General features: G+C 36.2%; 1 protein-coding gene across 4 annotated transcripts in view; it reads right to left on the bottom strand.

The window, feature by feature from the left end:
* The window catches only part of brinp3a.1 (bone morphogenetic protein/retinoic acid inducible neural-specific 3a, tandem duplicate 1), a 74,817-nt gene that overhangs the window by 27,095 nt on the left and 30,953 nt on the right, over window positions 1-16,769 (bottom strand). For all 4 annotated transcript variants that reach the window (XM_060867058.1, XM_060867055.1, XM_060867056.1 and 1 more), the window contains 2 exons: window positions 15,899-16,086; window positions 8,346-8,530 (listed from right to left, as the gene is read on the bottom strand). In XM_060867058.1, coding sequence (XP_060723041.1) covers window positions 8,346-8,530; window positions 15,899-16,086 — 373 coding nt within the window. The remainder of the gene's footprint in view (window positions 1-8,345; window positions 8,531-15,898; window positions 16,087-16,769) is intronic.

Genomic DNA, 16,769 nt, shown 5'->3' with positions numbered 1-16,769 from the left:
CTACAATTGGTTACAATGGATATTACATTAATACTAACTGGACAGGATGGCAGATTTAATATTTGGTGTATGAAGAAAAAGCCTTCATTTGTCATATATAGACCAGAAAACAGTGAAATTCTTTCATTACACATCTCAGCTTTTTGGGGGGATGGGGTTATTGTGTAGGGTCAGCCATAATGCAGCACACCTGAGGATAAAGAGAGTTTCTCCAGGGTCCAACAGCAGCAACCAGTGCCTTTATCACTTGAGCCACCACTGCCCTGTATGGACTGCCTAACTGGGGCAACAGAAATGTGTTAGCCAACAATGGCTAGGCGTGTGTGTGAGAGGAATCTGTGTCAGAGGATTTATGCTCTACCCAGTAAATTCAGACAATACTGGCCAATCGAGGATGTCTCTGAGCTCATGTATGTAGAATTGGGCAGTATCTGTTTTAATCAAGAGTATAACAGGCATCTGAGCATCCCAGTTGGGTAAAATTCTAATAAATTAATTAAAAAAGGATTGTTTGTATGGGCTTTTGTCAGTGAACATACATACTTCATTACACAACATGTATCATCGAACATCAACATCAACCAAACATTTGCATATATCTTGAAAAGGATGGATCCCAGGCGGCTTTAAAATATGTATCCGCTGTTCACAGTATTTTACATTTATCCTTGAATTATTATTATTATTATTATTATTATTATTATTATTATTATTATTATTATTATTATTATTAGTAGTAGTAGTAGTAGTATCATTGTTATTGTTATTAACAATAACAATAACAATGATAATAATAATAATAACAATAATAAACAAAAATAAAAATAATAAAAATTATACTACTACTACTACTACTACTACTACTAATAATAATAATAATAATAATAATATAGTATTATTATCATCATCGTCATCATAATAATAATAATAATAATAATAATAATAACAATAATAATAATAATAATAATATAATAATAATATAGTATTATTATTATTATTATGATAATAATAATAATCATCATCCTAATAATACTCTGTCCACAAGAGTCCACAACTATTTAAGAAAAAAATAACTGAATCAAAGGAAACAAGTCAATATTATTATCTATAAATTTGTAAATATTGTCAATATCTACAAATTTGTAAAAGATTTCAATATTTTTTCTCCGGTATAATCCCACAAAGGCAGCACAAAATACGCTGAAAGCTGCAACGATCAAAATAATAGTGTTATCATTAAGACAGCTCAGAATTCTATAAAGGAAGCGAAAGGACAAAATGATTTCAGTTGGTTTGTTTCTTTTCTGGCTAAAAGCACACATTCAGCCACTGATCCATAATTCACAGTCCTATCCATATTAGCATCACATACACATATATATTTCTGCATATTGCAGTAGTACTTTGAGTACCCCAGCAGCTGCTAGAAGTTTTATCATATTTGGCACCTTTTGTGTGTATGTGTGTGTGCACTATAAAAAAGCTTGTCGCTGGAAGGAAGTTTGTATCAGAATGAGATTATACTCTGCTCCATAGAATTTGGAGCCTTATTGAAATCAGCAGGAATCCTCAGCGAGCGGGAAGTAGTGGTTAATATGTTCAGCTTCGGCTTAGGCTTTTAAATGAAATAATAATGTGCGCTATACAAGAGACCCCATCTGCTTGCATTAAGCAGAACATTCCTTTTGATTTTCTAGCATTTTTTCCATCTCATGTTCTTAGTTGGGTCGATTCCAATAAAAATAAAAAGAGAGAGAAAGAGAAAGGAATCACAGAATCGAGGTCGTTCAAAGATCTTTCGCTCCTCCTCGTTTTAACAAGGGAAGTTTGACTGATGCTCCCAAAAGAACATTTTATTTATTTATTATTTATTTATATATTTCTTCATTCCCAGCATGTTTCCACATTGATATGCACATTCACCAGCTGCCAGTTTATTAATTACTAGATTTGTATATCTAATTTACTATCAGCGCCTACAGAGAATTGTTTCTTTCGAGTAAGCGCGTTTGCTCATTTGCATGTTTGCATGTTTGTCTTATTAAATATGCAGTGTTGAGTTTGTAGGTTTCTACTCAAGGGTGCAAAATACAGTGTGGCATTCATGCAGATGTATTCATTCTGCACCTGTAGTTTGATTTACTGTAGCACAGCCTGAAAATCACTTCAGAAACAGTAGTGTGCACGGATTGATCCATCCGCAGGGTGTCTTACATTTGAGCAAGTTCATTTCCAGCATGTTAACGCTTAGTTTAAATAAGAAAATACTACAACAACTATTACTACTATTGTTACTGAAACTACTATAACATCTACTACTACTACACCGTCATCTACTACTACAGCTACTGCATCATCTTCTACTACATCTTCTACTACCGTAGCTACTACTACATCATCTACTACTACAACTGCAACTGCTGCTAAAATATCTACTACTTTCTCATTTACTGCTACCACAACTGCTCCTAACATACAGTATCTACAACTACTGTAGCACATCTTCTACTACAGTACTTCAACTAATACAAGTAATACATCTGCTACTAAACTACTACATCATCGTCAACTACTACATCATCGCCCACATCTTCTACTACTGCAAGCACTACTACATCTACTACTACAACGAATGCATCATCTTCTACTACTACAACTACTGCAACTACTACTACAACATCTACTTCTACTACTACAACATCTACTTCTACTACAACATCTACTTTTACTATTACAACTAATACATCATCTATTACTACAACTACAGTAAGACGACCGTGGTGGGTCTCATCAGCAAGAATGACAGCGTACAGAGAGGAGGTGCAACAGCTACTGTAACTGCCTGGTGTAGAGCCAACAACTTTTGAATGTTGATAAAACTAAAGAGATGGTTGTGACTTCAGGAGAGCACAGAGTGTCCACTCTACGCTGAACACCGACGGATCATCTGTAGAGACCGTCAAGAGCACCACATTTTTGGTGTTCAGCTTTCTTGGTGTTCGACTGTGTAACATTTTCTTTCCACAAGCCATCAGACTCCTCAATAACTGAACTGATCTGTACCGAGCACAATGCACACACACTAGTGATGCGCGGGTCGTCTCATAACCTGCGGGTCCCGCGGGTGATCCGCGGGTCGGGTTGGGGCGGGTAAACAAAATTGTCACTTTACTGCGTGGCGGGTTGCGGCGGGTCATTATAAGCAAACTATAAAAAAATATTTTGGAATATATATTTTTATATTTTATGTGATTCTTTGATAAGGTTACAATACGTAGGCCTACGTAGCAACGTAACTTGCGTGATGACCCCAAATCTTTGGCTTCGCGCCATGAAAGCGCCAATCAGCTCCCGCCACAGCCACAACAATAAAGCAGATAATTAAAATGGAAGACGAAGTGCGAGTGAAATTAAGGTTGGGAATTTACAAAATCCGAAGAAAAGAAGGTAAATCTGCAAAATCTAATGTTTCGGAACGGTTCTCAGAAATTGTTGCAGCAGGAGACAACAGCAGTATTGGCTACGTTAAGTGCAACTCGTGTGAAAAAATATACAAACACGAGAGCCACAAAACGGGCACTTCCAGCATGTCAAGGCATATTTGTGGGGGGTCTAAGAAAAAGGACGACACGTCTCAAAATATTACCGCTTTTCTCAAAAGTAAAGTACCAGCACATGTCAAGTCCGAGGTTACAGCTGTGCTGGCCTTGTGCTCGAGGCTAGGCGAAATAGATTAATTCCGGGTACAGTACAGTGGATGCAATTCTTTTTTTGCACAGTGAACGTAAAAACACTAAATGAACATTTCCGTGTGTTAATAAAAAACAAAAGTTATAAAATAAAAATAAAACAAAACAAAAGCAAAATAAAACAAAAGTTCAGTGTTTATGTAGCATAGGCTGTAAACTGTATGCCTATAAAAATCTGAAAGAGATTTTGTTTGAGCCTTTTTCTGTTTTAAAATAGGCTACTGTAATTTGTTAGACCTATAGGTGTTTATTTATAGGTCTTCTATAGAGATAATTACAAACGATGCTTTGTAAATGTTGAAAATGTTTATATTTGGTGTTAATATGACCATACTGGTTTCTATGGTGAAATAAAACCTGCTTTCATTTACATTACTATGCGTCTATTTAATGGTCGCGGGCGGGTGCGGGGTGGTGGCGGGTTGTAAAAATAAAAACAGTGGCGCGGGGCGGGCTGGGCCGGGCCAATAATTTCATAAAAGCGGGACCCGCGGGTTGGAAAAAACCCGACCCGCGCATCACTAACACACACACACACACACACACACACACACACGCACACAATAAACTGTATGGACTGCAATGACTTCCAATGTACATCCATGTCTACAGCACCACTATATAAAACTGGTTGCATGCTGTTCTGCACACTGTTTTTGCTCTTTACACATGCTGTCTTTCACATTTTAGTTGATTGCTGTATTGCACTTTACATTACCTTATGTAACTGCTGCTATAATACTAATGTGTTCATTCTATTATTTCTGCACACATAATATTGTTTCAATATACAGTATTTACACTGGTCGGTGCTGTTTTTGTATATTGTCTTTTGTGTATTGTCTTTTGTGTATTGTCTTGAAATGTTTTGTCCTGCACTGGCTTGTCTGTCTTTTTGTCTTTTAAGTCCTTAGCTCTGTCTTTGTTATATGTATCCTGGTCCTGGAGAAACGTTGTCTCATTTAACTGTGTACTGCAAAAGCTATATATGGTTGAAATGACAATAAAAGCTTCTTGACTTGACTTGACTTGCAACTGCTACTAAAATATCTACTACTACTACATCATCATCTAATACTACATCTACTGCATCCAGTACTAAAACATCTACTACTACAAATAGTATTTATAATAACAACAGATTTTTCTGTAGTAGAATGTTTTCTAAAAGAAAGGCATTATTATTATATTATCATTAAATGTAGATTGAAAACTCATCTCTTTAGTCAGGCGTACACATAATACATCCCATAGATATTGTGCACTATCACACTAGACTTGCACATTCATATGAACAGCAGATATGTTAATCCCTATGCACTGCTCTTCTCTTCTCTTTTTCTACCCATGCTGAGACACCCATGCTAAGATCGTCTTCCGTGCGTTGAAATTTTTGGACCTCCACTGAGACAAGGCTGACTCTGTGAGAACCCTGAGACATCTACAGATCTACCGGCTCCAGTTGGACTCTGTGATACTTGTATATTTGTAACCACACCATCTAGTGTCACCCATATGAGGATGGGTTCCCCTTGAGTCTGGTTCCTCTCAAGGTTTCTTCCTTTACCAATCTAAGGGAGTTTTTCCTTGCCACTGTTGCCTGAGCCCTCAGACTTGCTCACTGGGGACAAATACACATACACACATACATACATACATACACACTGTGAACTGTATATATCTTGAATTTTTATTATATTAATTCTTTATACTTCTCCTTATGTTTATCTTTTGTTTTATGTTTATGTTCTGTAAAGCTGCTTTGTGACAATGTCCATTGTAAAAAGCGCTATACAAATAAACTTGAATTGAATTGAATTGAATATTATTTTTGCATAATCTTTTTTTATATTACGCTAATAAAACTGCAACTACTACAACAACAACAGCAACTACTACTATTAATAATAATAATAATAATACTACTACTACTACTACTACTAATAATAATAATAATAATAATAATAATAATAATAATAATAATAATAATAATATATTTTGCCTTAGAAACATAATCTGTATAATTTGTAACCCAATGTCAGTTTAAAATAAAATAAGAATAAAATAAAATAAAGATAAATAAATGTTGTTTTTTTTTAATTATTATTATTATTATTATTATTATTATTATTATTAATTAATTAATTAATTAATTTATTTATTTATTTATTTATTTATTTATTTATTTATTTATTTATTTATTTTATTTCTTTTCTATTAGCCTAATGACCTGTAGCTGGAATGAATGTCAGGGCTGCTGATTTTTTTTTAGATATATATTTTTTTACATTTATGAAAATTCATCAATCGAGGGTTCAACAGAGCTGCGGTGTGTCTGTGAGTATATACAGTAGGTATGAATACAGTACACTGTTGCCAGTTCCTACTTATTAACCATTAATCTGGGAATGAGTCTTTGTAACCTAAAGAAATGATCAGGGTTTTTTAACACAGGTTCCAGAGTGAAATGCACTTTGTCGACTCTTAAATTAAAATTAATATCCATGATTGATGTCAACTGACAATTTCTTGGTGTTTCCTGATTCAGTATCCCAGCACACCAATGAGGTTAAAAATCCATTTATAACCAATGGTGCAGAAAATACTTCTCATCTGTCTCATGCTCATTAGAGAATAACACCTTCGTTATATTGAAACAGGTGACAAATGGGTAAGGCGCTCCGAGAAATATTGAAATTGAAAGATAATTCCTCATGCTGATGTATAATTGTACATGCAATTTCCCATTTATTTATTTGATGTATAGCCACTTATTTCCAAAATAAGTGCAGCCTCTCATCTCCCATGCACAGGCCACCCCTGATGTTGCATCATGGTCTGTAACCAGGACACAGTCGCCGTTTCTTTTACCTTCGCATTCACATCCATCTTTACTCATCGCTTTAATTAAGGTTTCTGATGCTTAGAATAATTACCATCAATCACTTCAAGAGGCCAAAATAGTAAAAGCAGCCATAAAAGGCTTCTGTCTATTCGTCTCAATCAGCACACTTCAAAGGACTTCGGTCTGGATCAGTCAGAAAGACTCCTGTCCTGCTTCCCATTAATCTAATGAATTCTCTATGGGATGTGAGAAGAATTCCAGTACATCTGTCTAACAGCCTTACGCAATAGAGTTTTAACCGTATTTTGCAATTAAGCTGGGCTTAAAAACAACCAACACAACACATTTATTCACACCTGGGAAATGTTTACAATAAAAACTGCCTGCCAGTCCACAGTTACTGGCTTTCCTACCAATCATGATACTGAGGCAGGATGAGATCGGTGAGAAAAACATGTTTTAGTTACAACTGGAATGATACACACACCAGCTGCAGCATGTATTTAGGTATAGAGGAACAACTTGAATAAATAAATAAAAGAAAGAACGAAAAAAAGAAAGAACAAAAGAAAGAAAGAAATTCACTTAGTAATCCATAATTTTTGCAGTCTTTCGGTCAAATCTTAAAAAAATTGAAAAAGCTTAGGGTTAGAATTAGGGTTAAGATTAGTGTTAGAAGTTGGGGTAAGGATTAAAATTAGAGTTAGGGCGAGGGTTAGAAATGTGCAGAAAAATCAAACATTTTATTCACAACAATCACAAAAACTCCTAAGAAAAATGTCCCCAAACCTTGGTTGCCTATGCTTGGTTAAGGATAGCCAAGAGACAGTAAACTGCTATTTCTCAACAAAAAGATGACTAACATATGGTCGCTGTCGGGCGGAAACCTCGTATGTCCAAATTTGGTCAATTTCCTATTTTTTCACATATCGATGCTATTGGTCAGTCCCCACGTGGGTCTGTTATTTTTACAAGTTATTAACCAATCTAAAGTCTTGAAAATAGCTTGAGTGCAAATCTCATAACTCCATTGAACACTTCAACTGTCCACCTCTTCCTCACTCCGCGTGAGAGCTTCACGGCATATTTCTCCTCAAGAAGAGTCGCAACGAATCAACACGTCTTCTGAGGTAAATGTCTTCAAAACACTGGGCTCAAAGAAAAAAAAATCTTGACCCCCGCTAGTTCTGGTGCTCGTCTGAGGACAGGAATTTAGCGTGTTTTTTTAATTTACTGAAAAATAACGGTTTTGGAGATACGAAGATTCCGCCTGACAGCGACGATATGCAAGCAACACCCATGTCATTCTCCTGTCTGATCTCTGTGGTCTGAAAAGATGATTGCACCTCTAAGTATTCTCCAATGCATGCACAAGGGTCCAACATCATGCTGGTTAGACAGTACAGGTGCTCCTTTTTTTTCATATAAGCCTTTATATAACACCATAGAGCTGTGTTTGAATTCAAAATCTCTCTTATTGCGTATAATTTGTCTCATTTTCTTGACACTCTACGTTAATAAATATGCATGCCTTTAACCGATCACGATTTCTTATATTCATCTACCAGGCACCTGACTAAAATACAAAGAAAACAAAAAGCCTCCTGTCCTCCACTTGCCCTCCAAAAGAGGCAGCTGCATCCTCCAAACAATAGAGATGGCCTAGCTTAACTGTAGCTCAATTCTAAATATAGCCACTGAAGTCTGGGGTCAAGTCCCCAGGTCTGTGAGCATCTAGGCCGCAGGGTTACCTTGATGGCAGTTGAGGCGATCTGGAGGTGGTGTAGTTTACGTAGCGTGCTCTCTCTGTCTATAAAGTAGGAGGCAGCCAGCTGGTGGAGTGCCTCCAGAGTCACAGCTGTGCTGTTGGTGTCAGTCGGGTCTGCAGTGCGGCTCAGTCTCCTCTTGTCTACGAAAATAGTTAAAGCCTCTTCACCTGCAACAGGACGGAGATCAGTGAGGAGGGCAAAGGAAAGAAGGTAAAGGGCAGGACAGCAGAGTGATTTATTATATTAAAGAATAAAAACCTAATTTGCTCCATTTTCCTGGCAGATATAGGGTTCTCTCTCTATTTTTTATTTTTTTTTTGGATATAATACTGGCCTACAATTCTAGTTCTGCTCGACTTATTATTCTCAGTTCATTTTTTTTTTATGAATGTGCCCATGCTGACATGGGTGGAGTAGCACAACGAAAGGTGTGACATACAAAATCCACCAGCAGTAGAGTTTTCATTTACACTTAACTCTAAAATCACACCACGCAAATTTTCCTGACCCTTTCCTTTTTGCCTTCCTACGCTTCATTTAAAAAAATATATAGCCTTTATATTTCTCTACAGGTTTCAAAAGAACATGTGCAGGCTTTAACGAACACACTGGGGTCACCATTAAAAGAAATTACCCACAATTAGTATAAATGAGCATCGGATTTTCAAAGAGCATGACCTTATCTTGTCTTCAGGGCATTTTTTTTTATTTCATTTATATAATCAATTATTTTCAGTGTACAGAGAAATGAGGTGGTAATTTATGTGTCAAAGAATGGCTTCTTTTTTTTGTGCCATCTACAGAAATGGTAATGCGATGCTAATTAGAGAAATATGGTAATTACCGGTAAGAAAATACAAATAAGTATATAAATAAATAAAAATCCAAAAGCTTTGAAGAAACCCACTAATGCATTTGAAATCAGATTGAGTTAAGCCTGATTCAACCCACATCTAAAATTATGAGGGGTAGGGGGTATATTTTATTTTTATTTTCTTTTATTATTTTACATTTTGTACACAACATGTTAGTGCATTTTTCCTCAAAGTGTTTTTCAAGTAGCTTATGTAAAGCAGATTTTCACAAATGCTAACCAGGGTGTTCTTGTACTCGTAAATCAAGGTCAGTTTCCCAATTTTCACTTCACTGTTCCCATGTGCTCTTGTTTTATTGTGTTTTTTTTTTTTTTTTTGTAAACCTGTCCCATTTTTAATCAGTAATTATAACCCTCCATTCTCTCTCTTTCTCCCTCTCTCTCAGTATCTCTCACTGTTGAGAAAGACAGAACATTGACAGAGCAAAGATCATCATGAGTTCACTGTGGATGGCACTGTACGCATACTATATAGATGGCTGTGGATGTTATCATACAGATACTATATAGATGGCTGTAGATGGTACCATACAAATACTATATAAATGACTGTGTATATACTATACACATACTATAAAGAAGGCTGTGGACAGTACAATATAAATACTATCTAGATGGATGTAGACGGTATTATACACATACAGTACTATATACTGTAGAAGGCTATGGATGCTACCATATAGATACTTTATAGATGGCTCTAGATGGTATTATACATATACTGTATAGATGACTGTGAATGGTACCTTACAGATACTCTATAGATGACTGGCATTCACTAAATTCCAGGGGTTTCGTTACCACGATGTAAAGTGGGCGTGTTTCTGAAGGTCTTGGAAAAATGCCCTCTTTCAAAAAAAAGAGCATACCTACGATGGATAATGAAGGACAAAACAGCCATACAGGTAGATTTTATATTTTATATCTATTTTGCTTTATTATCTTACAGTAAAGCTATTTTCGAAAACAAATAAACAACCAAAAACTACGGTTAGGGTTAGATTATCAAATAGGCCACGCCTACCTGATGACTGATCTGAAATCCCTGGAAAAATCCCTGTTCTGAAATCCCTGGAAATAAGTGCATCCCATAAATGACTGTGGATGGTACCATATAGATACTTTATAGATGGCTGTGGATGGTACCATATAGATACTTTATAGATGGCTGTGGATGGTACCATATAAATACTTTATAGATGGCTGTGGATGGTACCATATAGATACTTTATAGATGGCTGTGGATGGTACCATATAAATACTTTATAGATGGCTGTGGATGGTACCATATAAATACTTTATAGATGGCTGTGGATGGTACCATATAAATACTTTATACAGTAGATGGCTGTGGATGGTACCATATAAATACTTTATAGATGGCTGTGGATGGTACCATATAGATACTTTATAGATGGCTGTGGATGGTACTATAAACATACTATATAGATGGCTGTGGATGGTACCATATAGATACTTTATACAGTAGATGGCTGTGGATGGTACCATATACTGTAAATACTTTATAGATGGCTGTGGATGGTACCATATATATACTTTATACAGTAGATGGCTGTGGATGGTACCATATAAATACTTTATAGATGGCTGTGGATGGTACCATATAAATACTTTATAGATGGCTGTGGATGGTACCATATAAATACTTTATACATGGCTGTGGATGGTACCATATAAATACTTTATACATGACTGTGGATGGTACCATATAGATACTTTATAGATGGCTGTGGATGGTACCATATAAATACTTTATACAGTAGATGGCTGTGGATGGTACCATATAAATACTTTATAGATGGCTGTGGATGGTACCATATAAATACTTTATAGATGGCTGTGGATGGTACTATAAACATACTATATAGATGGCTGTGGATGGTACCATATAGATACTTTATACAGTAGATGGCTGTGGATGGTACCATATACTGTAAATACTTTATAGATGGCTGTGGATGGTACCATATATATACTTTATAGATGGCTGTGGATGGTACCATATAGATACTTTATAGATGGCTGTGGATGGTACCATATAAATACTTTATAGATGGCTGTGGATGGTACTATAAACATACTATATAGATGGCTGTGGATGGTACCATATAGATACTTTATACAGTAGATGGCTGTGGATGGTACCATATACTGTAAATACTTTATAGATGGCTGTGGATGGTACCATATAGATACTTTATACAGTAGATGGCTGTGGATGGTACCATATACTGTAAATACTTTATAGATGGCTGTGGATGGTACCATATATATACTTTATAGATGGCTGTGGATGGTACCATATAGATACTTTATAGATAGCTGTGGATGGTACCATATAAATACTTTATAGATGGCTGTGGATGGTACCATATAAATACTTTATACAGTAGATGGCTGTGGATGGTACCATATAAATACTTTATAGATGGCTGTGGATGGTACCATATAGATACTTTATAGATGGCTGTGGATGGTACTATAAACATACTATATAGATGGCTGTGGATGGTACCATATAGATACTTTATACAGTAGATGGCTGTGGATGGTACCATATACTGTAAATACTTTATATATGGCTGTGGATGGTACCATATATATACTTTATACAGTAGATGGCTGTGGATGGTACCATATAAATACTTTATACATGGCTGTGGATGGTACCATATAAATACTTTATACATGACTGTGGATGGTACCATATAGATACTTTATACATGGCTGTGGATGGTACCATATAAATACTTTATACAGTAGATGGCTGTGGATGGTACCATATAAATACTTTATACATGGCTGTGGATGGTACCATATAAATACTTTATACATGACTGTGGATGGTACCATATAGATACTTTATACATGGCTGTGGATGGTACCATATAGATACTTTATAGATGGCTGTGGATGGTACCATATAGATACTTTATACATGGCTGTGGATGGTACCATATAAATACTTTATACATGGCTGTGGATGGTACCATATAAATACTTTATACATGGCTGTGGATGGTACCATATAAATACTTTATACATGGCTGTGGATGGTACCATATAAATACTTTATACATGGCTGTGGATGGTACCATATAAATACTTTATACATGACTGTGGATGGTACCATATAGATACTTTATACATGGCTGTGGATGGTACCATATAGATACTTTATACATGGCTGTGGATGGTACCATATAAATACTTTATAGATGGCTGTGGATGGTACCATATAGATACTTTATACATGGCTGTGGATGGTACCATATAAATACTTTATACATGGCTGTGGATGGTACCATATAAATACTTTATACATGGCTGTGGATGGTACCATATAGATACTTTATAGATGGCTGTGGATGGTACCATATAAATACTTTATACATGGCTGTGGATGGTACCATATAAATACTTTATACATGACTGTGGATGGTACCATATAGATACTTTATAGATGGCTGTGGATGGTACCATATAAATACTTTATACAGTAGATGGCTGTGGATGGTACCATATAAATACTTTATAGATGGCTGTGGATGGTACCATATAAATACTTTATAGATGGCTGTGGATGGTACTATAAACATACTATATAGATGGCTGTGGATGGTACCATATAGATACTTTATACAGTAGATGGCTGTGGATGGTACCATATACTGTAAATACTTTATAGATGGCTGTGGATGGTACCATATATATACTTTATAGATGGCTGTGGATGGTACCATATAGATACTTTATAGATGGCTGTGGATGGTACCATATAAATACTTTATAGATGGCTGTGGATGGTACTATAAACATACTATATAGATGGCTGTGGATGGTACCATATAGATACTTTATACAGTAGATGGCTGTGGATGGTACCATATACTGTAAATACTTTATAGATGGCTGTGGATGGTACCATATAGATACTTTATACAGTAGATGGCTGTGGATGGTACCATATACTGTAAATACTTTATAGATGGCTGTGGATGGTACCATATATATACTTTATAGATGGCTGTGGATGGTACCATATAGATACTTTATAGATAGCTGTGGATGGTACCATATAAATACTTTATAGATGGCTGTGGATGGTACCATATAAATACTTTATACAGTAGATGGCTGTGGATGGTACCATATAAATACTTTATAGATGGCTGTGGATGGTACCATATAGATACTTTATAGATGGCTGTGGATGGTACTATAAACATACTATATAGATGGCTGTGGATGGTACCATATAGATACTTTATACAGTAGATGGCTGTGGATGGTACCATATACTGTAAATACTTTATATATGGCTGTGGATGGTACCATATATATACTTTATACAGTAGATGGCTGTGGATGGTACCATATAAATACTTTATACATGGCTGTGGATGGTACCATATAAATACTTTATACATGACTGTGGATGGTACCATATAGATACTTTATACATGGCTGTGGATGGTACCATATAAATACTTTATACAGTAGATGGCTGTGGATGGTACCATATAAATACTTTATACATGGCTGTGGATGGTACCATATAAATACTTTATACATGACTGTGGATGGTACCATATAGATACTTTATACATGGCTGTGGATGGTACCATATAGATACTTTATAGATGGCTGTGGATGGTACCATATAGATACTTTATACATGGCTGTGGATGGTACCATATAAATACTTTATACATGGCTGTGGATGGTACCATATAAATACTTTATACATGGCTGTGGATGGTACCATATAAATACTTTATACATGGCTGTGGATGGTACCATATAAATACTTTATACATGGCTGTGGATGGTACCATATAAATACTTTATACATGACTGTGGATGGTACCATATAGATACTTTATACATGGCTGTGGATGGTACCATATAGATACTTTATACATGGCTGTGGATGGTACCATATAAATACTTTATAGATGGCTGTGGATGGTACCATATAGATACTTTATACATGGCTGTGGATGGTACCATATAAATACTTTATACATGGCTGTGGATGGTACCATATAAATACTTTATACATGGCTGTGGATGGTACCATATAGATACTTTATAGATGGCTGTGGATGGTACCATATAGATACTTTATACATGGCTGTGGATGGTACCATATAAATACTTTATACATGGCTGTGGATGGTACCATATAAATACTTTATACATGGCTGTGGATGGTACCATATAAATACTTTATACATGGCTGTGGATGGTACCATATAAATACTTTATACATGGCTGTGGATGGTACCATATACTGTAAATACTTTATAGATGGCTGTGGATGGTACCATAAAGATACTTTATACATGGCTATGGATGCTCTTTCTTTGATAACTTTGAAAAAGACTAAGAACAGTTGTAGTGGAAATTTTAAATATCATGTCCTTTCATGGTAATCTGCCACCACACAGTTTACACTCAAGTCTTCATCTTGTTTTCTTCTTTCCACACTTGTTTTTTGACCTTTGACTGTAGTGCTAATTATGGATAATCCGTGTTTGATGTTTCGTGCCTTTGTTTTGACCTTTGCACCTTTGGTATAGACTCTGATATCGATTTTTGTATCTCCCCAAATAATGTCCTAGCTACAGGAATTTAAACACTTGTCTCTACAAATTTGAAACAATTGAATTTGACAAAAAATCTTAGAATTTTACATGAAATCCCAGTTCATTTTTGGTCTATAAAACAGCTTTTTTTTTAAAGACTTTTAAGATGTGACCACTAGTTAATAATAAGCAGCTCTTTTATTTCTTTTTTAACCAAACAGATCACATTTCCAGACCCATGCTTTCCTATGGACTTGTTAGAAGAATTGTGTGAATTCACAAGTCAAAGTTCACCTACTCTTAGATCCACATGTCTTGCAACCTTTCAACTTTCTTGAAATGCCATTTTAGCCAATTTTATTAATGTATGGTCTGATATGCGCTGCTAGAGCACAACAGTGATTTCTATTTTTTTAGTCTTCTCCTGACCAACGCCATCATCATAGCGCATGATAATTGGTGAACAATTGTTTCATTTGTGAAATCAAGCATCGCGTCAGTTCTGGCAGGCCACGTCGTCAATCGTGCATCAGCTGGCAATCAGCTGTCCATGACGCGCACCAATCCGGTTACGACTTCCTATTACCGACCATTTAAATTCCCATTCATTGAGCCGTTTCTAGCGTGTCGCTGCTACTGCGACTTAAACTCCCTCCTCCAAACCCGACTCCACCGTGCCGGAACCTGTGTTCGTTGTACCAGTCACATCTTAAATCTCCACCTATTTTTCTCTCTCTCTCCCTCTCTCTAATTATTTAATTATTTATTTATCCATTTATTTATTTATTTGCTAAAAAAAGAAAAAAAAACTCTATGCATGATTAATGGTTCTGTTATACGGGGTGTCTATTCTATTTTCTAGTCGCTGCTCTCCCCGCTCGGTCCACGCATGCGCACGGACGGACGCGTGGATTCCTGCCCAGAACAGAACCATACCGCCAACACTAACTGTATGCATATCATCTAATAAATTCTCATTTGACAAAGTGGTCCTAAGAGAAATATATTATGTGTTATATAAGGATACTATTTTAGCTCTATCTCCGTACCTCCCAGTGTAGCCGAGAGCAGGAAGTGCGTTCCGTATTTCTTAATGATGTTTTCAGTGATGGCACTGAGGGTGGGACGGCGGCCCAGCTGCCTGATGGTCTGCATGAACTCTGGTTCAAGGGGCAAAGCAATGCCATTGTCTTCTCTTTCCAGTGCCAAGCTGTTCACCTTCCAGCGTCCGAACTCTCTGAAATGTCACACACACACACACAGTTAGAAAATAAGCTCCAATCTCACCATAGAGAGTGTAATGGAAAAGCAGTGAAAGACATTTAAACCACGCTGATTGACTTTTGTGTAGTTTCAGATGTTTTGAAGAGGCTAAATTGATATCTTTTTCTCTCTGCAGTAGAAAAAAAAGGAATCACAAAATGAGTTGCAAAATAAATCATCACATAGCTTGTGAGTGAGGGTGTGACTCATTCAGATGAGACCTGCTGGGGAGAAAATGTGATGACTGCATGACCCCAGTAGCTGCTATTTGAATCTCTCTTGTGTATTTTTTATTTTTTTTTTCCAACAAAAGAGCCATTATGTTCGAATTCTATTTCTAGGCATTGCTCCAACCTCCAACGGCTTTAACCCCCATTGTACCGCCCCCTACGGTTTTACATAATGGTGCAATCTGGGGTTATTTTGTCTGACTTTTTTGTTACTGCTGATAAACATTAGCTAGACTTTGTGGCATGTGGAGAGTAAATCAAAGCTATTTATAAAATGATGCTATTGCAAATAAGACAGGTGCAGAAATGATAAGATGGGTGGAGTTGTAGGGCGGAGAAAGTACAGGAAAAGGAAAAAGGGAGCATTGTCACTCAGCAGAAGGAATCTGGGGTGCATCTGCATAATGAAAAGTGATAATTATTTGTG

This window comes from Tachysurus vachellii, chromosome 4 (genome assembly GCF_030014155.1).
Source record: "Tachysurus vachellii isolate PV-2020 chromosome 4, HZAU_Pvac_v1, whole genome shotgun sequence".
Lineage (NCBI taxonomy): Eukaryota > Metazoa > Chordata > Actinopteri > Siluriformes > Bagridae > Tachysurus > Tachysurus vachellii.
This window is presented reverse-complemented; position numbering and strand designations above follow the sequence as displayed.